The 27454-nt window shown below is 40.9% G+C and overlaps 1 protein-coding gene across 1 annotated transcript in view; it reads left to right on the top strand.

The window, feature by feature from the left end:
• CLCN1 (chloride voltage-gated channel 1) overlaps window positions 1-27454 on the top strand; it is a 36421-nt gene that overhangs the window by 5124 nt on the left and 3843 nt on the right. Inside the window, exons 2-21 of the mRNA XM_064644728.1 lie at window positions 1461-1611; window positions 2135-2266; window positions 3085-3213; window positions 3317-3450; window positions 4063-4140; window positions 7505-7583; window positions 9803-9928; window positions 13549-13633; window positions 16128-16229; window positions 17647-17731; window positions 18133-18282; window positions 20176-20245; window positions 21543-21653; window positions 21780-21993; window positions 22758-22891; window positions 23398-23624; window positions 23741-23846; window positions 25501-25583; window positions 26331-26369; window positions 27021-27125. Coding sequence (XP_064500798.1) covers window positions 1461-1611; window positions 2135-2266; window positions 3085-3213; window positions 3317-3450; window positions 4063-4140; window positions 7505-7583; window positions 9803-9928; window positions 13549-13633; window positions 16128-16229; window positions 17647-17731; window positions 18133-18282; window positions 20176-20245; window positions 21543-21653; window positions 21780-21993; window positions 22758-22891; window positions 23398-23624; window positions 23741-23846; window positions 25501-25583; window positions 26331-26369; window positions 27021-27125 — 2340 coding nt within the window. The remainder of the gene's footprint in view (window positions 1-1460; window positions 1612-2134; window positions 2267-3084; window positions 3214-3316; window positions 3451-4062; window positions 4141-7504; window positions 7584-9802; window positions 9929-13548; window positions 13634-16127; window positions 16230-17646; window positions 17732-18132; window positions 18283-20175; window positions 20246-21542; window positions 21654-21779; window positions 21994-22757; window positions 22892-23397; window positions 23625-23740; window positions 23847-25500; window positions 25584-26330; window positions 26370-27020; window positions 27126-27454) is intronic.

Below are 27454 nucleotides of genomic sequence, written 5' to 3'. Positions count from 1 at the left end.
GAAGTATTAACTGATAGAGCACTGAAACAGGTGCTCAGAGAAGCTGGATAAATTCCACCCTTGGAGATGTTTAGGAATTGCCTGGACAAAGTCTCGAGCAGCCTAATCTGGCTTATCTGGCTTTGGAGTTTGCATTCTGTGGGCAGAGGCTTGGCCTGGAAACTTCCGGAGGTGCCTTTCAGTGTAAATCTCTCTTTGAGTCTCTGAATCTATTTTATCTTAGGGGAACAGGAACATCTCTTGTGTTACCTCGAAAGGAGGAGGCAGGAACTGTCAAATAGAAATGTCTTCTAAGTGTGTGGTAGTGCATTATCTCTCTCCTATGTCTAGTCATTCTACAGCTAAAGTGTTTTACTTCACTGATAAAAACATTGCTCACTCTCCTCCTGCCACTCAGAAGATCTCAGAGAAGCAGATGTTGTACTGCGGAGGAAGCAGAGTTGCCTTCTTACAGGTGGGAAGTGCATCAGGTGGTAACCTGACCTGAAGTAAAGCTGAACCTGGTTCATTGAAGGACATGTGAGAAGGAGAGGTTTATTCTCAGCTTCTTAAATACACACCTTCCCCACCTATACTCTGGAAGAGTGAGGTAGGATAGCTGCTCTTCAGGGAATCTGGTAAACAAACAAGGGGGCACAGTCAGGGTTCTTCAAACTCCCTTAAGATCTTGTTGACAAGACAGCACAACTGCCGTGTTTACTGCATACCCATGTATGATATATCCTTGCTAAGCATGTGTAGCTAGTTGTGAATTGCATATAACCAATGGCATTTCAAGATTAGTATCTGAAGACAAAGACTGGACTAAGCAGTTAGGAAATTCAGAGGAACTGGAGATACATGAGGATTTAACATGCTGATTTGGGTAAATACCAGAAGTGCAGTACCCAGTGATATTTCTGAGCTGATGCTGATTCTTTTCCTCTGGAGGCACTATCGGTGGCTGTGTGCCCTGTTAAGCAATCCTTGGCAGCAGGAGGAACAGATGCAGGACATTCCTGCAGCCTGTTCGATAGTGTAATACATCTTAAAACCTTCAGAGATGTTTTACAGTGCTGCTGAAATCTGTGAGACAGCTTTGAGGATGGCAGCCTGATGTGAACTCTTTTGACCTTCTTTTGTACCTCCAGAAAGTCTGCTCAATCTCTTTAGACCACAGCCAGCTTTTTCTTGGCATGTTAGAAGACAATGAGAATTCTGTGACCATACCTTGTACTCCCAAAAAGGAGATGAAAAGGTTTTGGAAAGATTGAGAAGTGGGAACTACTAAGAAAAAAGAAAAAAAGCAAAATGAGCTGCATCGGTCTGAGAGTTTCTATTTCAGTCTCCCTCCCTGGGTACATTTGGGCCCGCACCTTGGACTATTGGTGGATTGATCTGCCTTTTCATCCTTAATGCTATCTGTGAAGGAGCATTGCCTTATCTTTTCTATTGATCTCTCTTGCTTTCTGCTCCTCTAGCTTTATGGCAAATACACAGATCAGATAACTGACATTTCAGAGAAGGAAGCAGGAAAACTATTGAAGAAACAGGCCCAAAAGAACAATGGAAGACCCCTGAAACGTGACAGTCAAGTACAGATCAAAGAAGAACACTATTCCAAATGTCAAGGTAGGGAGAATTCATCTTTCATTACCCTATGACCAGACATTGGGTAGGCCTGCCAGAGAGATGGAATTTAAGCAATTGTGACTGGGGAGAAGGACAGGGGGAAGGAAAAGGAATCTCACTGAAAGAAAAAATTTTTTCATGTGAGCTTTCATCCTAGGAAGAGTCAAGATCTGTTTGGAATAAAAAACAATAATAATATTTTTTTCCACAACAGATCTCTGTAACAAGAGGAAAACGACTTCCTTGTATCAGACTTTTGCTCTTAGTGTACAAGATGTTAAATTCCATCCTATGTATCCTCACACACACACTACACACACACACACACACACACACACACACTCCCTTCCCTTTTATTTTTTTGCAGAACTGTGTGAGAGAGGGATGGGTACCAGTCCTTCAACACAAATCCCATGATACTTCCAAATAAATCCTGATTGTGGTCAGTTCTCAGCATAGGAGAGATAGACACGTGCTTCATCTATCTTCCCTCAATTTTTCTGGTTCACTCTTCCCTCCACAGACTGTGCTAAACGCATGCAGAAATATATTACCAAGAAGCTTGGAGAGGACTGGATTTTCTTGGTTCTGCTGGGTCTGGTCATGGCGTTGGTGAGCTGGGGAATGGATTATGCCAGTGCAAAGAGCCTACAGGGTGGGTCCCGTTCAGGTGTTGCAAAAGCAGATTGTAAATGATACAAATGTTTTACAAAGCCCAGTGATCAATGTTCCACCTCCTTTAACATCAGTATACATCCTCACCCCTTGCTGTCAGGGCAGTTTGAAGTTTTAAGGGTAAATGGCAAGAGGTTCATTAAAAGGACGGCAGGGAAAAAATTTAGAAGTTAGTGGGCATAAACAAAGGATATGTGTATTATGAGCCAAAGACAAAAACATTACCTTCAATACCTTCCCCTTCTGAATATGCAGGAGCACAGGGAAGTAGTACTGTGGTCCTTCCTATTATACTGCTTCTCTTCCTCCCCAAGAATATTAAGCACAATGAAGATGGGAAGGGGAAAGAGTTCTTAGACATCCTCCTGACACTGTTTTGACTTTTTATATCATTATTCTTTCCAACTTTTGTTTATACAGTGCCCTGCAGTTTTCTGCTACCTGGCGTCATAGTGCTCTGACCTTTGGCCCTTTTCAGAAAGATCTCTTCTTTGCTGTCTTATATCCCTTCCCTGCATTTTTCCTGTGGTCTGTTTCCCCTTTCCCAGCTATAAAAATTACAAGATTTTTCAGGCCCCCCTCCCCTTATCTCAGTGTGCACACAGGCACACACAACATTGCTCACATCCTTTTAACTCAAATGTAACAAGGCTTGTCTTAGAAAATGAAGACTTTGGGGTAGCATTTCTCAGGGAGATTTAGCATGGGCACGTTTGCAAGCGTGTGATTCTTTGATATGTACCAACCTGTTTGGAGCACCTGTGGTTACTGACAACTTCTCTGTTTTTCTGTCTACAGCCTACAAGTGGATGTACGGAAAGCTGCACCCGAATGTTCCTATGCAGTATGTGGTGTGGGTTGCATACCCACTTGCTCTTATTCTGTTTGCCGCCATTGTCTGCCACCTCGTCTCTCCACAGGCTGTTGGTGAGGGCAGAAGGCATGGCAACATCTGTTTCTGTCTGTCTTGTTTTTCTTGTTTCATTTGCCTGCGGGTTTAGTTCATTCCCTGCTCTGCTGTTGTTACCAGGGTCTGGGATCCCAGAGCTCAAGACCATTATGAGGGGAGTGGTCCTCAAGGAGTATCTCACTCTCAAAGCTTTTGTGGCCAAAGTTGTGAGCCTTACAGCTGGGCTTGGAAGTGGCATGCCTGTGGGGAAAGAGGTAAATATTGCTGTTTCCATGTGCAATAGTGATCAGAGTCTGGAAAATAAATGGATATTGGAGGACTGAGGAAGATTAAAGGGTCTGTAGCACAAGTCTTATGAGGAGCGGCTAAGAGCTAGCGTGGTTTAGCCTAGAGAAAAGGAGGTTAAGGAGGGACCTTGTCACTCTCTACAACTAGACAAACTGAAAGGAAGTTGTAGCCAGGTGGGGGTTGGTCTCTTCTCCCAGGTAACAAATGACAGGACAAGAGGAAGTGGCCTCAAGTTGCACCAGGGGAAGTTTAGACTAGATATTAGGAAAAACCCCTTCACTGAAAGGGTTGTCAGACATTGAAATAGGCTGCCTAGGCAAGTGATGGAATCACCACCCCTGGAAAAGTTCAAAAGCTGAGTGGTTGTGGCATCTGGGGACATAGTCTAGTGGTGAACATGGTGCTGCTGGGTTAACAACTGGACTCTGTGATGTTGGTGATCTAGGTCTTTTCCAACCCTATTGATTGTCTGAATGGTTGAGATGGCCAAAGAAAAATTATGAGGTCTTCAATAGCTAAATGGTTGTCAGTAACTAGAGGGTAACCCTCTCTTATTTCCTCCTCCTCTTCTCTTGCAGGGTCCTTTTGTTCATATTGCCAGTATCTGTGCTGCAGTACTCAGCAAGTTCATGTCAATCTTCTGTGGTGTGTATGAGGTAAGACATGTGTCTCTGCATATAGCTTTTCCACAGGCTGAACTCTGTAGACACATAGGATAGTATAGGTAGGCCACAGAACAGAGAGGAAATATGAAGTTCACTGTACTGCTGAGCAGCAAACTACAAGCCAAAAGAAATGGTAGTGGGAGGCCAGATATACAGTCTAGGACCACCAATGTTACCTTTCAATTACACAGAGGCTGATTAGAAATATGTATTTGACAAGTTTTCAATGCTGATACTTTTGCACTGTGATCATTGTCTGTATAAAAAAGTAGCTGCAGACAAAAATCAATTTGTCCTTAAGCCAAATTTATACAGCATTGCTAATTATAGACACTGATACCATCTCTATGCTTTTGTTATTGCAGAACAACCTCTGCAGGCTGATCACTGTGTTGACTAGTTGTACAAAAAAATCTATTAACTGCACATATAACTAAATGCAGGAACTCCCTTACATGCAGGCTCTTAGCAGAAATTTACTGTATAATACAACAACTGGAGGGGCTGTTTTACTTGAGTGTCTGCGCACAAGGACCAGATGTCACTGCTGAAGACCAGCTGACAGTACTAAAGGCTGCACTAAAGCGTGTAGAGCCTGCTATTTGTAATAGCAGTGGCTGAATCTGCTGCTTGCTGTTGCTTATTTTCATTATTCTGGGTCCTAACCCCCTGGCTTTGCTCCCTCTAACCCCAGCATGCCCGTCTCTGGCTGCACTCTCTGTTCCAGAATGTGCATAGGCAGTTCGACCTTCTGGTGCCGGCTTGCGCAGTTGGAGTTGGATGTTGCTTCGGGGCTCCTCTTGGAGGCAAGTGTCTTCCTATATGTGGCATTTAATGTACAAGTCATTTAGCCTCCTGCTGTGAGATCTTCTGCTCTCAGGAAAGGTTCTCCACAGATACCTTACCACTCTAGCAACACGAGTTCTTTCTTTTCACATGAAACTGGTGGCAGCAAAAGGAAGGGAAGGTTATAGGAAGAGTGACACCTATTAATATGCTGATTTCTAATCAATAGCTTGTTCAGTCCCTGCCTGCCATGGACATTGTTCCAGCTGGAGAGCACCAAGGGCTGTCCAGAAAGTCAACAAGGATCGAGTAGAGAACGGAAGTTAAAAAACACTTCAATGTAAGGAGTAGCAGCAGAGCAGGAGGTGATGGCAAGTGTGATAGGAAGTGATAATGTGAACTGGAAACTACTACATGAATACTTCATCAATGGACTGGAGAACAGAAACATCAGTGTGTGAAGTTTTGAACTCCCCATATCAGAGAGGTGCAAAGAGCCAATGGGATGATTGGGAGTTTGGAGTAATGATATATGAGGAGAAGCTGAGAAAGCTGGGTTTGTTCAGCCTAAAGGAGAAAAGGCTAAAGGGGGATGGTGTAACCAATGTCATCAGCCACCTAAAGGGAGGTTTTAGCAAAGATTAATCCAGGCTCTTTCCAGAGTGACATAGTACAAGAAGCAATGGACAAAACTTCCAATGAGGGAAATTTTGACTGTGTTCAAGGAAATTATGTTCCCTTCTCCCAGGGGTGATTCAGCACTGCCATAGATACTCAGAGTTTCCAGGGAATTTCCACCCTTGGAGATGTTCAGGACTCACCTGGACAAGAACCTGATTTAGCCTTGGAATTAGCAGAACTCTGAGCAGGAAGTTGAAGGAGGCAACTCCAGTAGTCCCTTCCCACCTTTCTATGATCCCAGTTTCAGAAGAAATGTGGAAATTTATGTCTCCTCCTCACATTTGTACTAGTCTTCTGATTCATGGAATTTCTTTAAACAGCACATGTGCCAGAGGAACATAACTTCTCTTAAAGCAGTGGAAATATATTCATAAATAATTTGTCTTTAAAACGTTCTCCATTCTTTGTTGTGCCTTCATTTCACTTCTCTCCCTCCCCATGCACTGCCCTGAGCCTCTCTCCATGGTTATTGTGCTCATGAGTTTAAGGAGTTTTTAAATGCTATGTTTTTTTCTAAGTTGGCTTTATTTCGTCCATACACTACTTTCCTGTTAGTCTTCAAATGGATGAGTTAGCTGACATGCAACATGGTCTTGCAGCAGCAATAATAATGATCTTTACTCTGGTTGGCTATTTTAAAAAAAGGAATGTAGTTTGTCTGCTACAGATTAGAGGTTCTTCAATTGATAACTTGAGAAAAGATGTGCCAGGAAGAAAATCAGGCTCAGCAAGAAAGAGGCTGAGAGCTGTATGTCCCCTTGCAACAAGGGAAATTCTATCCTTGCATAAAAAACATTTCTTCCCTTGCCCCAAGGTGGTTCAGGGGGCAAAAGTGCCAAGAAAGGTTAGGGAATCTCCACTGTTGGAGGTGTTCAGGGCTCACCTAGCACCCTGATCCAGAACACCCTGATCCTAGCACCCTTGGTCTAACCTTGGAGTTAGTCCATCTCTGATGGAGAGATAGAGAAGCACTCAGAGCCACCTTCCAAAGTAATACTTGCTGTGAGTCTGTGATAACACTGTAGTATGGGAACAAACAGAAAATTATAATAGTGTTTGTAGCCTAGTTCCTCTTTTGGATTCACACCAAATTGCCATATGTGATTTCCATTACCTGGGAGACGTAATCTTCAGCTGACCTTAGTCCAGGATATAGCTTGCAACTTCATATCATATTGCCCATGGTGCATAATTCTTGGCACTGTTGCTGATACATACCACTCTATGTTTTAATGAGGATGGATATAAAAAGCCAGTTTATCCCTTGACAAGTTATTGGTGCCCAGTCTCTTAGAAAGTCTCTACCTTTTATACCTTCCAATTCCCTTTATTATCATGATAGTTTTCACCAGGATAGCACAATGTTTTACTAGGTGATCTGTTACCCACTCACCTACCCAGCGTGAAAGGACCTTCAGCATGAGTCCACACTCTGCCCTGGACATGCATGTGCCTTGTACACGCTGACTTACAGGGTGGGTTTTTTGAGGCAGTCTGTGGCACAAGCGCATCCTGAGATTCCCTGCCAAAGTAAAAGAGGTGGAACAAAACCTACTTGGGCTCATTTCACCCTCTGGAATATTTTCCATGAGACATTTCTTTTACAGTGACAGAAATGTGCATGTTTCAATGGAAGATGAGATGCTGCCTTCTTCATGTGTCTTGAATGTGTGATTCCAGGTATATGCCTGTCCTATGCCAGGTCTTGTCTTTTGAATATTTTGAAGCCATTTCAGTAGGGAGAAATAAGATAAATGTAGCTATAACTGAGACTGGTGACAGAGCTGGGTGATATTATGTGGCCATACCTGCCAATTTTGTTACTCACTCTCTGATTTCTTTCCTTCTTTCTTCTGTTTGTCTGTCTCTCTGTCTCTTTCACCAGTAGCAGCCATACTATTACACGGATGTCCTGACTGTGGGGTGTGCTGTGGGTGTTGGCTGCTGCTTTGGCACACCACTTGGAGGCAAGTGGCTGTTCTGTTTCCTTTTTCTCAGGTACCTAAATCCTCTCCTGACTAGTCCTCCTCTCCTCTTCCCCTTTCCTGCACCACATTTTTGATCTGTCATTTACTTTGGACAAAGCTTACCTTTATTGTTACCAACCTCTCCAGCATCTCTGACACAGTCTTTTTTTCCACATGTTGTCCACCTTCTGGAGGCAAGAGGGGAAGGCTCTCTAGAGCAGTGGTCTCCAAATTGGGGTGCACATTTCCCAGGGGGTACACAAGGTTATCGATTGGGTGTGGGAAGGAAATAGCAGAATTTTTATTTTTTTAATATAAAAAACTAAATAAATTAAACTTTGCTAACATTAAGTATACGAATTTGCAGTGGTGCCCTCTTATGTCATATGGCCACTTATCACATACAGTGCATGAGGCATAGGGTTGTTCCCAAAGCAGAGAGTTGACCATGGTGCCTCAATCATTTGCTTTCTTTCAGCATATTGCAGTGTATTGCAATCAATATGTGCCCATATTGGATTAAGTGGATTTTTGGATTATGTTATCTAGTGTTACTAAACTAATCCTCACAAATTCGACAAGTGGCTTAAAAAGATCCCTGCAAAGAGGCCATGGATTGAAGATAATACTAATAATGCAAGCTCAGACAAATGACAAGAAAATGGCAGAGCTGACACTTCTGCTCCTAGTACAGGCTCTTAATCAGCCACACTATGAGGTGCAGCAGTGATCAGCTAATCAGATCTGACAAGAAGTAGGACAAAAAAATCAGAATTATCAAAGGCTATTTTAAATATGGATTTACATCTGCTATCATTAACGATGAACCTCACCCTAAGTGTGTATTGTGCTTTGAGAAGTTCACTAATGATTGTATGAAACCATCAGAAATAGTAAGACATTTAAAATCTAAGCATCCAGAACATGAAGACAAACCTCTACAATTATTTTAGTGATGTTTCAAGTCATGTGACATTCAATACAGTACAAAATTTCACTGAACTTAATAATAAATTACACTTAATGACATTAGTGTAGAAGACAGGAAGGTTTTTCTTGCTTCACAGTGAAATACAAAAAGCCACATACCACCGAGAAAACACTTGTTCTTCCTGCCAAGGTAAAAGTGTCTGCAATAATACACAGAAGGCAATAGAGCAGCAAACTAAAATGCATTCCTTGGTCAGCAAATGCTATGGAAAGATACATAGGAAACATTGCTAAAGGTTTGAAGAAACAGGTATTTGTACAAATTACACTCTAGAAGCAGCTTCCTGTTTGGATGGAAGAAAGTACAGGTGTTTCTAAAATGCCTCACATTATGGTATTTGCCAAATTCTGTTTCAATAGTGAAATACATGCAGAACTACTTTCCGTGAGTCACTGAAGGAAGGATCTAGTACAGAAGCTGTGTTCTCAACAGTAAATCACTTCTTTAATAAAAATACTTTACGGAAAAGCTGTGGAGCGGACTAAGAGAAGGACTGGGTGGTAAGGTTACATTGATAGTGCTACATCAGGAATTTGTTCACTGTGATGTTCATGGGTGAGCTATTGCAGCAAAGACATGGGAGACAGACATGCACAAGGTGCTAGAGGGTATCATTGATGTGCTTCATTTCATAAAAACAAGACTGAAACAGTAGAATCTTTGCAATACATTGTAATGAGATGGGGGGGAGGCAGTGACCATGAAAATTCTACAGATATTTGCTGATTATCTCATGGCAACTGAATTTAAAGAGCAGTTACACATTTTTCTTTTACAAAAATGACAAGTCTTCTGAATTTGCTGATCTTTTCTGTGATGACAGGAGTCTGTCAGTAGCATGCTACTTAGCAGTTATTTTTGAAAAAATAAACATACTTGATGTATGTACTTGATGTACTTCAAGGTGAGAACAAATTTTTTTTGCTCCATTAATAAATAAAACAAATACTTTTTAAAAATTTTTGTTTATTTCATCATCTCATCTTTTTTGTGTGTGTGTATGTTTTATATTGTACATGATATTTTAGTACAGTAATGCATGCATATTATTTTTAAATAAATACACTTATAAAAGGGAGGGTACATGCTCAAAAATCTTTTATTGATAGGGGTATGTGATCAAATAAGTGTGGAGACCACTGCTCTAGAAGGCTATTTAGAAGCCTCTCTCATGCTTCTAACATTGCACTTCTGATTTTAACTTTTCTCCCTTTTCAACTCTTTCTAGGGGTACTTTTCAGCATTGAGGTCACTTCCACTTACTTCGCTGTGCGCAATTATTGGAGAGGTTTCTTTGCAGCTACCTTTAGTGCCTTCATTTTCCGAGTTCTTGCAGTTTGGAACAAGGATGCAGGTAAGCTAAGAGCTACTGTCTTCGTACTAAAGTTGCTGTATTAATGCGTTACTTTCCATCTTCCTCAGAACCACAATGTTCTACAACGTTTGAAACTTCTGCCACAACATGTGATTTCAGCAGTACAGAGAAGAGAAAGTGTCGTGTCATAGATTATCTAACCTAACCTATTCCTAAGTGTGCTGAGGATATGACTGATAAATGACAGAATATGAGTGTTTGGCAAGCAAAAGGGCCCCTGAGGTGAGATTTTTGCCTCTACTCAAAATAATATGAAGGCTGTAAATACAGAGATATCCCATCACAAAGAATGCAATACCTACCACAGTGTATGCTGCTGTGACTGATGGAAATACCATGGTCTATTTGATCATCTCTTGACTAAAAACATTAAAACAAATAGTCAAGAAAATTGAGATGATTAAATGATTAAGAGGCTACAGGATTGGTAGGATATGACTGAAGGTCCTGAAAAAATAACCGTCTCAAGTAACTGAAAAGCATGAGAGTGACATTTGTGCAGACAGAAATAGCACAGGGCAAGCTTCTTCAGGAAAGCATCTCAGACACTGCAGGAATAGAGCTCTGGTGCAGAAGGATGCCATTTCTGTGTAAATCTCTTCCTTATAATGCCTTTTTATTTCATTTTTACAGTTGTATCTATTTTATTGACCTGAGCTCCATGGGGGCAGTTTGCTTAGTTGAAAGTGCTATAACTTGTGTCTCTGGGCTTCACAGGGCTGGATTTTTTTGGAGTTTGAACATACTCTTGAATATAGAAAATGACTACACTTTCTACTCGAATGTAGAAAGTGAATACATCTTTGTTTATGTCACAGTGCCTAAAAGCGAGGGGTATTCAACCATTAGATCTGTCACAAAACACCCCTCCCACCAATCTTTCTATTCCTTCCATAAAAAAATATAAGAAATTCAAAGAGAGATAACAGGAGATAATCTCCTGTCCTTCACTTTGTCTACTTTCTCAAATCACTAGAAATCAGCTTAATCCTGAAACATCTTGACTCCTGTCCCTTCTTCAAAATCATCCAGACAGCTTTAATATCCATATTAATGGCTCCTTAAGTTCTGCTTCATTGACTGTCTGGGTGAAAAAGCTCCATGATTCAATTGTCTATTACAAATTGTTCCTTTTCATAGTTCTGAATTTTCTTTGTCTGCGTTGCTAGTCTCCTTGTTCTTGTATTAAGGAACTAGAAATTTTTGTCTAGCTAAGTCATTCATTATTTTATGATCTTTTATCATGCCTGCTCTAACTTATCTTTCATGTCTTTTCTTGCTCATTTCCCTTGGAAGTTACAAGCACAGTCTTTTCAGTCTTTGTTCATGCAAGGGTTTTTCTGTTATGCCTGCTACCAGGAAGTAGCAGGTAGGGAAGTGATCATATCAGAGTAACAGATGCAATTAAGTTGTGCAGCATCTCACCAAAAGTCTTGTATTTCTTAGACCCACAAAATCTTTGCCTGCTTCTAGATACTCATGACTTTCTTGGCAGGCTTTACACCATAATCTGTACTTTCCAAATTACGATTGGCCCACTCTCTTTGACTGCTGAAGCTTAAGCCCCTGTTTGCCAGCCATGGAAGACTGGAGTTCTACAATTTGCAGAACTTCTGCTTTACCATGTCCCGAACTTTCATCTTATTTGCCATAGTGTTTTATGCCTTGCCTTCCTCCTGCTCCTTCTGATCACTTCTACATGTTATTTTAAAGTGTTTACGTGTTATTTTAAAGTTCAAAGCTATTTCTAAGTAGACTTCACATTAACTAGACTTTCTCATTTCTTTTTACTTTTTCTAACCTTGTAAGAATTGAACAGCTACTCTAAAGTGATGAAGTTTGTAGCCAATGGAGAGAAAAAGGCTTAGACATTCAGTTTCAGTATGGGTTAGCCACTCAGGAAAGAGAATGAAGATAGGTGCGGTGAATCTTTCTGTGGAAAGTTCTTTCTGTCTTGTGGGAGTAGAGAGGGAACCTAGAAAGACTCAGACTAAGTGCTGTGACTGTCTCCCTTTGTCTGGTCACCCTGTGGCAAAAGTCTTTGAAAATGAGCCCTACTATATTTTTTAGTGCACTGCCATTTAGTGGCTTGGACCATCTGCTTCCTAAAACTGTATTGAGATGATCCCTTTTTTGGGCTGATCTAACAAAAAAAGAGGATATCTCGCTTTTCACCATCTTCGATTCCCCTCCCTTGTACCATCTCTGTGTTTGTTCAAGCCCTCCATTCAACTTGCCTTCCTGGCAGAGGACTAATTCAGGAAAAGAGCAGATAGGTTTTCTGTCAGGTTGCAATGAGATGAAAGAACTAAGTGAAGGCTGTGGGAATGGGCACGGTGGGAAAGGAGAACAGTGCAGCTGGGAGGGAAGGAACATGGTGAAGAGGCAGACAGCAAGATCTTCCCAATTTGGAAAGTAGCTAATGTAACCCACAGAGACCTGATTAAATCATTACCCTAAACCTAGTTGTCAAGGTTGCCCAGCTTTATGCTGTTCCAGGTCCCTGCAGCCCCCCAGCCGGGGCTGGGAGGGGGCCAGAGGCCCCAAGGGGCACAGAGCCCCTACCTCGTGGCTCACAACATGGCCACCTCTCCTACAACCACCAAAAACTACAACTCATCTCTTCCGGTCAGTTTGTGAGATGTTGACATTTCTGCAGGAGCGCCCATTGGGTAGAATTTCAAAACTTCCAGAGGTTTCCACCCCTTGGGGTCTACCACTTTTCAGCCTCTGGGGAAAATCAAAGTCCAAACCACTACACTAGTGCTGCCTGAACAATTAACAAGTAATTAATGCCTCCTGTCATTGCTATACAAGGCTAGATTTTCACTGCTTCTTTTATTTCCTCATTTTGCAAATAATCGCTTCATCCAGGGCAAATTGGGATTTACATCCATCCTCATTCAGCTGCATTTCCACCCTATTAAATTGCTAATTTGTACTTCACCCATTGGCATACAGATATGTATGGTTTCCACACAACAGTGTACCTCCAGATAAAAGTAAGACAGGTTTCAATATTTCGTTTTAGCAGGGCAACACTACCAGGAGGAGTGAGCTGGAGAAGATGGTGCTTAGCTGATCTTTTCCATCTCTCATTTCTAAGCCTTTCATTGTTTTGGTACCAGTCAAAAATTTTTCAGATGTAACTTCAGAGAGGATCTGAGTTTTGTTTCTAGAAGGCAATCACAACTGTGGGTGACACAGCTTCTCCAGATATGCAAGCACTGCCTGCCTCAACAAAGAGACCTTTTCAGAGTCAGTGAGTATAGTGAACAGAGCTTTTTTTTTCTCTGCAATAGTGAATGGATGGTAGAAGAGAAGAAAGAAAAGAAAACCCTTTAAAAATCTGGGATTGTAGTTATAAAATGTATATAGTCTCTGAAAACAAATTTATAATATCTGGGGTTGCAAGTGCTCAAAAATAGGCACTACTAAAATCAGAGCAGTCTGCCAATCTGTAATACTGTATATAATGTCATGAAACCACACAGGAGCACATATAAACTAGTTTCCTTGTCCCTACTCCTAGATTTTATGGCATTTAACTTCTCACCGCATTATTACCTTTCCTCCTCTACCTCCTTGTTCTCTCACAGATACCATCACAGCCCTGTTCAGAACAAACTTCCGTATGGATTTCCCCTTTGATCTGAAAGAGCTCCCAGCGTTTGCTATAATAGGGTAAGTTCCCAGAAAACTGACTCCTTGCTCTACAAAGTTATAATGTGATCTCTGTTAGGAATTCTTCTGCCAAATAGTTATATACATCACTTTTAGACACTTTGGTTGTCACAAATAAGGCTTCTACTTGTTGGAATTCCTCCTTCAGAGGGTGTCCATGTAGCACAATGGGTAAAGAAGGAAATGTGGGTATTATCAAGTTGTTTGTCATTTCCTTTCCACATATCTTCTTGAAAAATTAAGTTTGAGGAAAAAAAAAAAGTACGTTTAACTTGGTTGAAGTTCTGGGAATAGATTTACTGAATGGGCCTTTAACTGTTTCGATGGCATCCCCAAGTGAACCGATCCAACAAGTATGGCCTTTTCACATGATAAAAATGGAACAAAAGATTTAACCAGAAGTTTCATTTTCATCAGGTCAGAATGGTTATCCTTTTCAAGAGAGGTTGGTACATCCGACATGGTGGCAAGGGCAACTGAACTGCAATTGGATTCAGTGAGAACGATGGTTAATTTATTAAGATGAGCATCAGTTTTATTTTGTTTGTGGAGATATCTGATTTGTTTTCATTTGTGGATGTGGATTCTTTGATTGGGAAATGAAAGAATGAACTCAAGAAGAATAAATATTGGGAAATACTAGAGAAAACCTGAGTTTGGAATTGCTGTGAGGAAACATCTCTGGTTAGAGCTTGAGAGAGGCTCCAGAGAAATCACTGCAGAGCAATAATGAAGGGAATGTACTCTAAGAACAAACACCTGTACTGGTGTGGTGATCACATTCTGTTGCAAGACCTGGATCCCAGACAAGGAATGTATTTGAGGTTTTCCAGCTCCTTTTAGTAGGCTGCCCTCCTCTTAATTTATTTGAACATGAACTGAAGTGGAATTTTTTGAAGACATCAGATATATTGAAAATGCATGAATATACACGAGTTCTTGCTAATAATATGTATCCATTTTGTTCTTCCCCTTAAACAGACTTGCATGCTGAACTAGGGGAATCTATTTGTTTAGTCTGGCAAGGAAAAAAGTAATCCTGATTTACAGCTGATTGGTAGAATGCAAAACTTCTGTTGCCATGTTTTGAACAGAGTTGACAGAGCTGGATTTTTTCGGTACTGCGTATAGGCTAGGAAAAGGAGTATATGGCAACTACAAAATACTTTCAAATGCCTAGGTGTTCAGTGTGGTACTTAAAATAGAAGACAACTCTAAAGACTTGGATAATCTTGGATAAAGTCCTGATGCCAACTTGGAATGCTCCAAGTTCTCTTAAATCTCAAAGTTGAACTCTCTTTCTGTCCAACATATTTCTTTGCTTTCAGGTAGGACAAGCACTATCAATAGGTAGATCTTGTTCTTCCCTGTCAGCAAATATTAAATTGCATAATATATACAGGAAGTGCACTTCCAGTTTGTTGGCAAATTATTAGACATGAATGGAGAGATCTATTTTTAAAAATAAGGTGTTACAGAGAAATGTAGTTCACTGTGAAGTCCTTAGGCCTATATTGCCTGGTCTATTTTAACTGTAGTTCTAAACAGTGCTTGCTTAAAATATTTAAGAGTAGTTCATTGGACATGTTTGTTTGTGAACAGCTTTAGATTTAGTTTAAACTTGTTTTTATGCAATTTTTAAATTACCAAGCAGGATTTTTTTCAACATGCAATGTTTTAAGTATGCTAAATTAATCTTTGAGATTTGGCAAAAGCATGCTTAGCACATAACAAGGAAAATTCCACTCATTTAAAAAATTAATAGAATGAAAATCTTATCTGTTTATTCTCAATATTATGTGGATTAGTTATGTGCCACATAAAATAAGGCTTCCCCTCACAAATTCCAAATACAGCTTTTTTTTGTTCTTTTTTTTTTTTTTTACCTTTAAATATTAGGCCCTATTTATCCTGGTTTCATTAGGCTACAGAGCATAAGGATAAGACCACTATATTTTTTTTTTTACTTTATTAGGATCAGAAACTTAGGCCTAGGTGATTAGGATCATAGAAATTACATACTTTGCTCTAGGCAAAAGAGTTGCAATTACTTTTAGTATTTGTTTTAGGCATATAATTTTGCTGAATCAGAGTTAAACTCCATTTTAACTATTTCCTGTTCCAACCTGATGTTTAATTTCTGACAATACTGGTCTTTATCCAGTTACTCTTTGACAGCCCCCACTGAGAACTTGCAATCACTTTTTATAGATTATTTTACAGATTTTTATAGATGAGATTTCCCCCTCTAAGCAAGAGAAAATTTAAGTGTTAAAATGACATTATGAATGACAAAGAGGTCCGAAGTAATCTCTTCCCTTTCATCAGGGAGTCAAAGTCTTCAAATGAGTTGCTGTAGGAGTAACCCTTTAAGTGACATTTAAAAGACTTCATAAGCAGCTGAAGATGAAACTACTTAAATTCATTTTCTTGGTTGATGGTTTGTGCATTATCTGGTTTTTTTTATGATTTTATTTATTTTTCTCCATATTAGCATATGTTCTGGGTTCCTGGGAGCGTTTTTTGTTTATCTCAATCGCCAAGTGGTCCTGTGCGTCCGGCGTCACAAGGCTCTGAGCCAGTTTCTCACCAAATAGTGAGTGCCTCTGAAGATACTCTCTTTAGAGACCAGATTTCTACACCCTACTGCTATTGGATAGTAACAAATGCTTGCTGGAAGGTATTATAATATTTCAAATGTGAGATAGTAAAAATATGAGAAACTGCTCTCATACAGGAGTAAGATCTCTGTAACCATCAAGAGAATTTTTCCGCACTGGATTTTCTTCTTGATCAGCCCCAATTGTTTCAAATAGTTTACTGGTTTAGAAAGGTGACTGTAATATTCATTAAGAGGACAAGGGAAACTATTGATTAGATAGACAATATTTTCCCCCTCTCTAATAAAGTCCTAGCCTCCAAAGATATAATCTGAAGAGGAAAAAAATGGCTAACTGTAAATATCTTCAGTCTCTTTAACAGAAGAAATCTTATGCTATGAGAGGTGTGGAGGGCCTACATTTCTTAGCAAGTTGCAAACCTGAGAAGAATAAAACTACTAGATAAATAGAAGTTCAAACTAACTTAATTTCTTATGTGGAAAACAAATTGTCTTTCTTCATTATGTAGCAGTACCCACAAGCATCGGTAGAGCCATCAAATTAAGTTAATAACAAAGTGAAGCAAAGCCTGTGAAGTGGGAATTTACTTTAATTTTTTTCAGAATTTTGTAGGCCCTTAGACTGAAAGAAATTAGTTTATATTTTGCCTTCCTGAATACCACAGCATCTCAGAAAACACTTCCTATAGTGAACACAGTAACTTGCCAGGGGAGACATGACAGGATTAGTCCAGCATGTAGAAGTAGCTTAATGTTGTCCTAGTGCTCATGAAGTGTCTCAGTTTACCCAGAAACCCACACTGGGACTGGACACAGCAGTAGGAAAACACAGATGGCTTCAGCCTGCTCTCCAGCTATGGCCCAGTGGCCCAGCACATCTAGACCCACTAAATACCAAGGACACCTTCCCCAGAATTGTGATGGTCAGCAATTCCGTGGAAAGAGAAGCAGTTTTTCCCATAAGATTTAACGCAGTAGGGGGTGCCTGCAGGAAAAAACTGTACATTAAATCCACTAGGACAGGACACACTGCATGGGTGATGAAGAAGCAATACTGGCATAATCAGAACAAATGGAGGAGGTACTGGCTTTTGACAATTGGTCGACACATCATTGCAAATACAAGTTTCCCTGTGCACATTCAAGTTTGTGCATTTTGTACATCCCTCTCTCTTCCTCCATCCCTCCCATTACATTAACTCTGGTTGGAAAAAGGGCTTTGCTGACAGGTGAACTCTATGAATTATGATGATAAGTGGAGCCAGTAACAGCACTCCAAAGCACAGGATACAGGTACAGAGAGCTTTCACAGAAATAGCATTCGTAGTTCTGAAGTGATAGTGTTACAAGAGAATGTGGGGTCATATTTTAATAAATTTTTCTTCCTTTACAGCCGACTCATATACCCTGGGGTTATAACCTTCCTTATAGCAACTGCGACATTTCCTCCTGGATTTGGGCAGTTCATGGCAGGAGAGGTGAGAGTGGAACGTGTATTAGCAATTCCGTGCAATTCTGCAGAACAATCTCTTTCTATCCTGTGCCCCCATAACTTTGTGTCATGGAAAGGGGAAGAAAGATATGGGAGGAGTTTGAACTGAGGAGGCACTATATGATCCCTGCTGTCTCCTTCATATAAAACTTGAAATAGGTCCATTCTCCTAAGCAAATAATAAGGAAGATGTCACCCCATGTGTAAAAGTAGTTATCCTTTCACCTGTTCAGGTAAAGTTTTATCTCTCTTCCCGAAGATGAAAAATGTGAATTAAGTCTAGTAATCATGAATTACCAAAGTAAAAATCTCCTCCACTTTCTTGCAACAGTTAGAATACTTACTCTATCTAATCTCATGACTCACACCTGTTTTTTTGCTGCTCAGTTGATGCCACGGGAAGCCATCAGCACTCTCTTTGATAACTATACCTGGATAAAACACACTGGGGACACTCAGATCCTAGGGAAATCTGCTGCGTGGATCCATCCTAAAGTCAGCATCTTCGTCATCATCCTGCTCTTCTTCCTTGTGAAGGTAGGAAGCACTGCTCCCTAGGTCAATCTCATCACACATTCTGATGAATGACCTTTGATACTCACTGTATAGATGCTGGTAGGGAGGACTACATTAGGAAAGATTTATCAAATTCCACAAAAATAAATACTTGACTAAAAAGCTCTCAGATAATATATATTTGATCTAAATAAATTTTGATACAGTCTATTTTATATTCCTGACTACAGATAGGAGACAAATAAGAATATGTGAGGATCAAGGATTTGTTACAATTTCTTTGTTTACCATAATTGGATGGAGAAATACATCTGAAAACAGTTTTACTTGCATCTCAGAAAGCAACAGCAGATTAAAAGTTCTGAGCTGACATGGTGCATGGAAGTTGCAACTGTTCAGCCTTGAAAGGATCAGTTGTGTAACTGATACAGGACAGAACAAAAGAAAACATCTGAAAGAAGAAAACATGGTATTCCAGTTTTCAAAATACAAGCAGCAAGAAAGAGGTTTTCCTAAGCTGGAAAAAAAACATATAAAAGGATAAAAATATCATAGAAAAGGTCCTGTTTTATGCTATTTATTGCAAAGGAACAGAAGAGCTGAGGCCACTTTGCAATGTCAGTCAAACGTTTCAGTAGATCAGGAATGGACATCAATGAGTGATTGACACAGCTGTTTCCACCTAGAGTAAAACAGTCTATCGAATTTCTGACAGGAGGCTAAGGGTTCTGCTTGTGTGATAATTCTTATTATAGTGTTCCAAGCAGATAAGGTCTCCTTCAGCTGAATAAAAGAGGTATGGACTATATGGTGTATCTCTTCTGAGTCCCTGTTTTTGTCTTTGGAAGAGCTGTATCCTGAGATACTAGAGTCATTGGCCTTGTCCTACTAACTAAAGGCTTTCTCAACTCACTAGATAACTGTGCCAAGCAGTTTATTTTCTTCTGGATATGTTCAGAGTTGAGATAGACCATATAAACAAGAAACTGCTGTTTTTACTCTGGGCAAAGCCTTGGCCTGATCCTCCACTGCACTGTAGTTCCAGTTCTCAGCTATATTTGGCCAGGTTTGGTACTGCAAAGACAGAGCTTAGTTAGCAGTACTCCATTTCTGCAGCTTGCTGGCCTCTGTGGCCAGTCAGGAACTTTTCCTCAAATGGCTTATGGAAGGAAGAGCACATTGGCCTTTGAGGTATTTTTAAGACTGTTGCCTCCAGAAGAAGTCTGTATGTGCTGGGTGAAGTCAGCATTTGAATCAGTCTTAGCAATACCAGAACAGATTTCATTATTTTGACCAATGTAGTGATAACACAAGAGGCAACAGACACAAGCTTGAGTAAACAAAACTTAGGAGTTAGGAAAAAATTTTCCTGACTGTGGGTCAGCAGTAGCACAAATATCCAGAAAAGCTGGGGAATCTCCACCCTTCAAGATGTTTAGAACTCACCTGGAGAAGACTCTGAGCAACCCCATCTAACTTAGGAGTTAGCACTTCTGGGAGCAGGGAGTTGGGGAAAAGGCCTCCAGAATTCTCTTTGTACTGAAATCTTTCTGAATCAGTGAATTTTTGACAATCCTGTTCTATAGAAAGCTAAGGTGTTTGGAGCAGTAGGAAATACCAACTCCTGAGGTCCAAGGCAAAGGAGTTCTCCTGTTCATCCATCCCCTTGGTGATTCAGCTTCCCTGCCACCACAGGGGTCACATAGAGGTCCTCTGCATCAGTGTCGGTGTGTTGCCACAATTCCTCCCGCTCCCTTTCATGCCTCACAGCCCCTTTATCCTTTACTTTCTGGCTGAACTGTCAGATCCCTCAGAACATGATTCCTCATAGATTCACAGGATGGGCAGTAGAGTGAGGCTGCAGGAAATGCTATTGCTGCTCAGTAACAACTGCACTCTCTGCCTCTGTTCTAGTTCTGCATGTCTGCTGTTTTTACTACTATGCCAATCCCCTGTGGAGGCTTCATGCCTGTTTTCGTATTAGGTGAGTCTCAATTTTTTGTTGCAGCATATACGTCTGACAGGTGGGGAGGATAAGAGAGTCATTGCATGCATACATGCCCAGTAGGTTTCTTCCAGTGTATGAGGAGTCATCACATGATCTCTATGACAAGCTTGATTAGCAGTCCATACACCAGCCTCTGAATCTCTGTTTTTGCCATTCTCCCAACCCCCAAAGCCAAATGCTGAGGAGAAAATCCCTGTCCTTTTACATAAGGAAAGCCACACTGCGGGAAGACATGCTAAGCCATGGCCTTCTAATCTCTCTGCCTCTTCACCTACAGAGAAACTTTCATCCTACAATTCATAGTAATTACTCCTTTCACTCCTGAAGGCCAGCTAGAAGAGACAACCTCAAAACTATTACCTGCTATGTAATCTATGACTTCTTCATTTCTTCTGACTGAAATGTGATAACAGAAGTTTATTGGTTTTTTAACTGGTTTTAATTCCAATAACAAAATATAATATTACTATTATGCTAATGTTAAGAAAGAGAAGCTAAATTAGACTGAATTATACAAACTCATGAAGTTCAGCATTAAGTACCCACAAGTCAAACATAACAATGTGCTCTAAGGACCTACATGTTCTTGCAGGCAGCTACTGAACATGAGTCAATAGCATGCCCTTGCAGTGATGAAGGCTAACTACAAACAAGGCTGTACTAGGAAAAACCTAGCCACCAAGGCAAAGAAATTGGTTATTTCCCCGCATTCAGCATTTTGGACACAATTCTGGAATATTGTGCCATTTTGTGTCCACCAATACAAAAGATCCTTGCAGACTTGTAAAACCTGTCTGGACAAGGCCACAGGTGCCTTGATCTCGCTTTGAAATTAGCCCTGTTCTGAGCAAGGATCAGAACAAGACCTCCAAAAGTCCCTTCCCACCTAAACTTTTCTGTAAGCTGTGATTGTAATGTTTGGACATTCAGAAAATGTCTGAAGGGCCTCAACTGTGATTTGGGCTGACATGGTACACAGTCTGAAAATATGTCCTCCTGCCTGAGAAGCGCAAGTACAGCTGTGCCTGGTGTGTCCAAGTGGATGAATGAGGGGTCAACTGTATTTACATTCTTAGTATCCTTTTCTCCTCCTGGAATCTAACTTCCATATTTTGTAACTGAGAACTACTTTTTAGTCCGCAGTGTCATTTTAATGTAAGTTTTGGCTTTATTTCTGTTAGAAAATATTCAAGTGATTGCCCAGCACAGCTGCACAGGACAGACTGGATGTTCCTTAAATGTTAATTCTGTAACTGTCAGTGATATTTTTCAGGTGCTGCATTTGGACGTCTTATTGGGGAAATCATGGCAGCACTTTTTCCCAACGGGATCCTCTTTGATGATATTGTTTATCAAATCTTACCTGGAGGTTATGCTGTCATTGGTGAGTCTCCATGTCTTTCTTTGTCTCCGCCTGGTCCCATCATTGGAACTTTCCTTATTTACATGACATGCTGTTTCTATATGATAGTCTTCTCTCCTTGTTCCTTTTCCACCCTACCTGGGAAAGGTGCAGCAGCTTTGACAGGAGCCGTGAGCCACACTGTCTCCACTGCTGTGATCTGCTTCGAGCTGACAGGTCAGATCTCTCACATCCTCCCTATGATGGTGGCTGTCATTCTTGCCAACATGGTGGCCCAGAGTTTGCAGCCCAGCCTCTATGACAGCATCATCCAGGTGAAGAAGTTGCCCTACCTGCCAGACCTGGGCTGGAATCACATAAGGTATAGTTGTAAAACAGAGGTGGAGGCAGGGAGTGGCAAAGAAATAAAGCAGAAAAGGATAAGACCACAGGAGGAAAAAAAGTATGGAAACAGGATAGTACTACAAAGGAAATAAAAAGACAGAAAAGGCTTGCAGTGCAAAAAAACAAGTGATGGAGTAGAAATAGGGTTCATACACAAAAACAGAGAAAAGTCCTCTTTTTTCACTGAAAGCACAGGTTTGAATGACCTGTGGTGTTACTGAATCTGTATGAAAATTGCCAAATTGCTTTAGTTTAAAAATTTTAAATAGAGAGTTTCATTTATCTTAATTCAGTGGGGTTTGGGTTTTTTTTTCTTTAACAAATGTTTGAAATATCATTTTATTTGGATATTTTGCTTGAAGCAAAATTCAGTTATTCATACATATGACTTCCTCTCTAGAGTATATGTAATATACATAGGCAAGTATATAAAAAACATCTATACATATGTGTGTATTTTTTGGTGTAGGGTAATGAGGTGGAATACATTAATGTAATGTAATACAATATGTAATGTAATGTAATAATACATGTAATAATAACACTGTAATGAATATCCAGTTAGTCTGTGTTGATCCTGTTGGAAAGTCCTCTGATTAGTCATGCAGAAGATCATTTGGTATTTGTATTTTCAACTTTCACTTTTTAAAGAAGTGGTCATTTATGTATTTCTTTAAGGAATTTACCTGCTAGGCATTGTTAATATGCTAACTCTTCCCCTTATTGTCCATAAATTCACAGCAAATACAATATCTTTGTGGAGGATATTATGGTCCAAGATGTGAAATTTGTCTCCTCCAACTGTAAATACCGAGACTTGCAAACTGTACTCCAAAGCACCACAGTGAAGACTCTGCCTTTGGTGGACTCACCAGGTAAGCAATGTGAAGAAACTGATCTTTCCTGAAGACTGTCTCAGCTTAAAGAGCCAGAGAAACTAGCTTTCAAATTATATGCTGTGAAACAGACAGTGTGTACCTACTACATAAAAAAATCTTCCTAAAAATCTTTCTCTGTGGATGATGTATGACAGGAGGCTGTTCCAGCTGGTCAGACAGGTAAGCTGGAGTGTGGGTGGTGAAGCAGATATAGCACATAAGGGAGGTGTGTGGGAAGTTTGTAGACTGAACTGTGATAACAGGGCCCTCCTGGGATCTTGCATAAGTTAAGAGCCTGCTTCTGATGTGGTGCTGAGGAGGGGCACAGCTCAGGAATGGTGAGCTTCCTTACCACAGCCTAGTAGCAACTAGCACGGCTGATTAATGACTCCTGTATAGCTGTAGACAGAACGAGCCCAAGCACTTTGAAGAGCCATGAGGGAGGAAAGGGACAATCAAAACCTTGAAGTGGTTTAATGGCTTCTCTGCTCCGTGTTATGCAGAAACCATGATCCTTCTGGGGTCTGTAGAGCGATCGGAACTGCAAGCTCTCCTCCAGAGACATATAAGCCCGGAACGACGACAGCTCCTCAACAGAGAAATGCAGCAGAAGCTGTCTGAGGCACCTTACGATGGACACAGCCAGGGACCGTGGGCAAACCTGCCAAAGCTGAAGCATGACTCTTTTGCTTATGTTGATGAGGATGAGGATACAGATGAGAAGGGAGAGGTGAGGGAGACAAGTGGAGAGATTGCAACACAGAGACTGCTTAAGAAGCAGTAAGGCATTTGGAGATGCTGAGAAAGAAATGACACAAGGTGGACTTTATTTTCTCTCCATAACAGCTGACTCAGCCCCCAAGTCCCACTCCCAGTTACCCAGAGGAGCCAAATGGCCTGACAAGTCCTCTTAAACAAATGACTGAAACTTTGGAGCCCCAGCAACACTCAGGTATGGTAACTTCTGGCATGCCTCAAACACATCCTAGCCAGCTTGGGGAAGCTTTCATACTAACTGTTTGTACGTGCCTGTGCAGGTGCTAGTTTCCCAGAGACTGAGAGAAAGAGCTTTCTCTGCCATTCCAGTATTAAAGATACTTTGTCAGTGCACCTCAAAATCAGTGTATTGTACCCGGAAAGATCTTCTGTTGTGATCCCTCAGAGAGCATGGCAAAAGTAGGCCCACTAAAGATGCTCTCTCTCTTTTAGTACTCCCCACTCCACCCTTTGCAATAACATCTCCTTGGACATTTTCTGGAGAGTCTGCATGGAACATCTCTTGGCTTCTTCACCACATGGATTAATTTCCCTGGGGAAAGGAGCCTGAGAGCTAAACAGCCGCACTTGGTTTTTGAGTAGCTTAGGCTGTTGTTCAGCCTTCTCCAAAACTGAACAGTTCCTCCCTTAGACATGCAACTCTTTGATTCAGCTACATTAATATGATGGACAAATACTGATGTATTGTGTTCTTTGTGTACCAACCCAGCCTATATTATCTTTGCTCTCAAGACTGTACTCACAGTGCATTTCTGATTCATATGTCATGTATATTTGATACAGGATGGTGGGTTGTTTTTCTCCTTTACGCATCCTGAAACATGCAGAGAGTGAGTAAGCACAGAGATATACCTCAGTATTGAAAATTAATACAGAGGATAGGACTCTAGCTCATGCTTTTAGGCACCCAGAGGTTAGCATATAATACAGCATATAGCAAATTCTGGTTCATCAACACGCCTCATGTATGACTAAACCTCTAAGGCATAGAAAAACCCATGCTATGCTTTCACAGCAGTGGAGTGCTGGAGCAGCCATCCACCTTCCCTACCAAAGCAGAAAAAGAATCACATATGAAAACAAGGACAGTGTGTGAGACATTTTGTGGGAAGATAGTACTGAGTGACCCAGGAACAACAAGAGGAAGTGGTACAGGAATGACTCTGTGAGGCCTTGCCATTTTTAGTTTTGCTCATAGCTATCGTTTCTGACCAAATTTCCTCCACAGCCTTGTTTACAACAGCACAAAATTCTCTCCTGCTCTTTGCTGACTCTTGCCTATGCTGCGTGGGAGTATAACTCTGGTCTTTTCCATTCCCATAATTACACTGCTGTTACAACCCATGGACTCCTCACCCCTTTGCACCTGTCACATTCAGTCTGTTGATATATTTTGTCTTTGAACTGTTTTCCAAATTCTTACCTCCTTTGCCACATTCGTCCTCCAAGTCACATTCTCTTTGTGGACTGCAGAAACCTCTTGTCACAGCATTTTATCCCATGTATCAGATTGTTTGCTGTATTAGTAGTCCTGCCTTTGGTTTGTTGTTTTGTTTTTTCTGATCTATGAATATTATCTGCAAAGACAACTTTGTAATGGTTTACTTCCTATCTTTGAAAAACAGATATTGCATGGGAATATTCATTCTGGAATGTCCCAGACACCACCTTACAAATTCAATGCTAGATTGTGACTGACAGCCCTATCGTATCATGTCCCTCATATTATTTCCAAGCCTGCCTTGGGTAAGGGGATGGGCGTGGGGCTTTGTATTTTTGTCTCTCATTTGTTCTTCTCTCTTTTCCATGTGTTTGTTCTCATTGTTCAGGCAATTCCAGGCATTTGAGGCAACTGATTCAGCAGCTTTTGTGCCATTGCAGCCGTCCACTTGAAACAGAGAGCACTGTCCAGGTTAGAGCTACAGAGAGATTAGTAGTATCCTGAAGAAGGAAGGGAATGCAATGGAAATAGAACCTACTATTCAGAAACATTCAGCATTTGGCCAAAACATGGACACAATTATGGTCCTGAACTCTGACAGCATCAGCATTCTCCAAAGAGAAAGGGTGTGATTACTGTAAAGGACTGTGTATCTTCCTCAAGAGCCACCTGTGCTCAGGTGTCAAGGCTGCCACCATGATTGAGTGTGGGCATTTTTTCTCAGTGAAAAAATTAATGATATTTTGGATAACCTGCAATAAAGTGCAGTTCTATTCCATCTGGCAAACAGTTTTGGCTAGACAGAGAAAAATTAAAAAGTGCTTTTGGCTCTTGCCATGTTAAATGTCCTTGGTTATCTGACACGTCTGCACAGGCTTTGTGGATATCATAAGGAGCTTATGGGAGACCCATCCACCCTAGAGCAGTGGTTGGACCCCACATGGGATATCTTGAGAGCATCTAAATCAGTACTAGATGCCCATGTTTGGGCACCTGAATTGCTCCACCAGAATTCCATGGTGAATTGTCATTGACAAGAGAAGCACAGCAAGAACAAGGTACACCTTATACTGGATGAATATAAAGAAAATCTAAGCACTCAGTAATATACTATTTGGAGCAAAAAGGGGACCACGTGGGTCTGTGCAGGTTTTTATTTTCTGTACTCAGTGAAACTGTGGGGGTTTTGGCTGTCCTGAAGAGTGTTTTCTCCTACAGGAGCCGGCGGAAGTTGTTGAGACAATGACACCAGAAGAGGTAAGACCAGCTGCAGAAAGGGAGTGAGGTTAAGTGAGTGCTTCTTATACCCATTTCCTGTCACTTGCAATACTTCCTGAACACCAGCAACCTCAGTGATTGCCACATAAAGCCATGGCTAAAGCCATTTTCTTCTTCAAGTTGCACAGTGGGCAAGTCTCACCCGATAAGAGCAGATTGTCTGGCTAGATGTGCTGATAAGGCTCTGACTAATGTGACCTACCTTTGAAGTCAGCCTTGCTGCAAGCAGTGTTTTGGACTGGAGACCTCCACAAGTGCCCCCTCACCTAAATCTTTCTGTGGTCCTATGTTATTCCTTCACTTTTTACACAAAGGATCAATTGTCTTGCAATGACAAGAGGAAGATGCACTCAGAAAGGGAAGCAAAAGATGTTCACTCCCTCTTTAAGCAGGAAGAAGCAAAACCATTTTCTCAGAAAACCTCTGAGGTACTGGAATTGCTCTGTTTCCACAGGGATTTGACATCAAGCAAGAAAGGGATGTGAAACCTCGGGGGGGTGATATAATGGGCAAGATGAACAATCTACGTAGGAAGGAAGAAGCATTAACAGAAGAAGGGGACTAGTTTGGGTACACAAGGCAGCAACACTGCAGATCACTGTAAGTGATTCCTCTTCTTTCCTGTGTCAGATAGATGCTTGGGAACAGGAGGAGCTGAACAAGAATGTGTGCTTTGACAGCTGCCGCATAGACCCCTGCCCTTTCCAACTGGTGGAGAGAACTTCCCTGCACAAGGTGGGTGCTGATGTCTCCCTGAGGCATATATCATTTTTCTCCATCCTATCATTGCAAGTTCAGTCTATAACTTATTTCTTCTCCTTGTCTTCACCTACAACTACTACCACCAGCTACTTCCACATCCAGTTACAGAAGTCAGTTTGTTCCTACAGCCTTCTGTGTGTACCTCCAATCTCCTGCAAAACAAAAGGCTGTGTGATAAGAAGTCTGAGTGCATTTATTTATAAACCTTTTGGACACCACACAGGATTTCCCAGCCACTACCATAACACTGTAGTAGAATTGTATGCCTTGCTGCTGTGGCATTACACTGAGATTTACACTCT

Source organism: Pseudopipra pipra, chromosome 2 (genome assembly GCF_036250125.1).
Source record: "Pseudopipra pipra isolate bDixPip1 chromosome 2, bDixPip1.hap1, whole genome shotgun sequence".
Lineage (NCBI taxonomy): Eukaryota > Metazoa > Chordata > Aves > Passeriformes > Pipridae > Pseudopipra > Pseudopipra pipra.
This window is presented reverse-complemented; position numbering and strand designations above follow the sequence as displayed.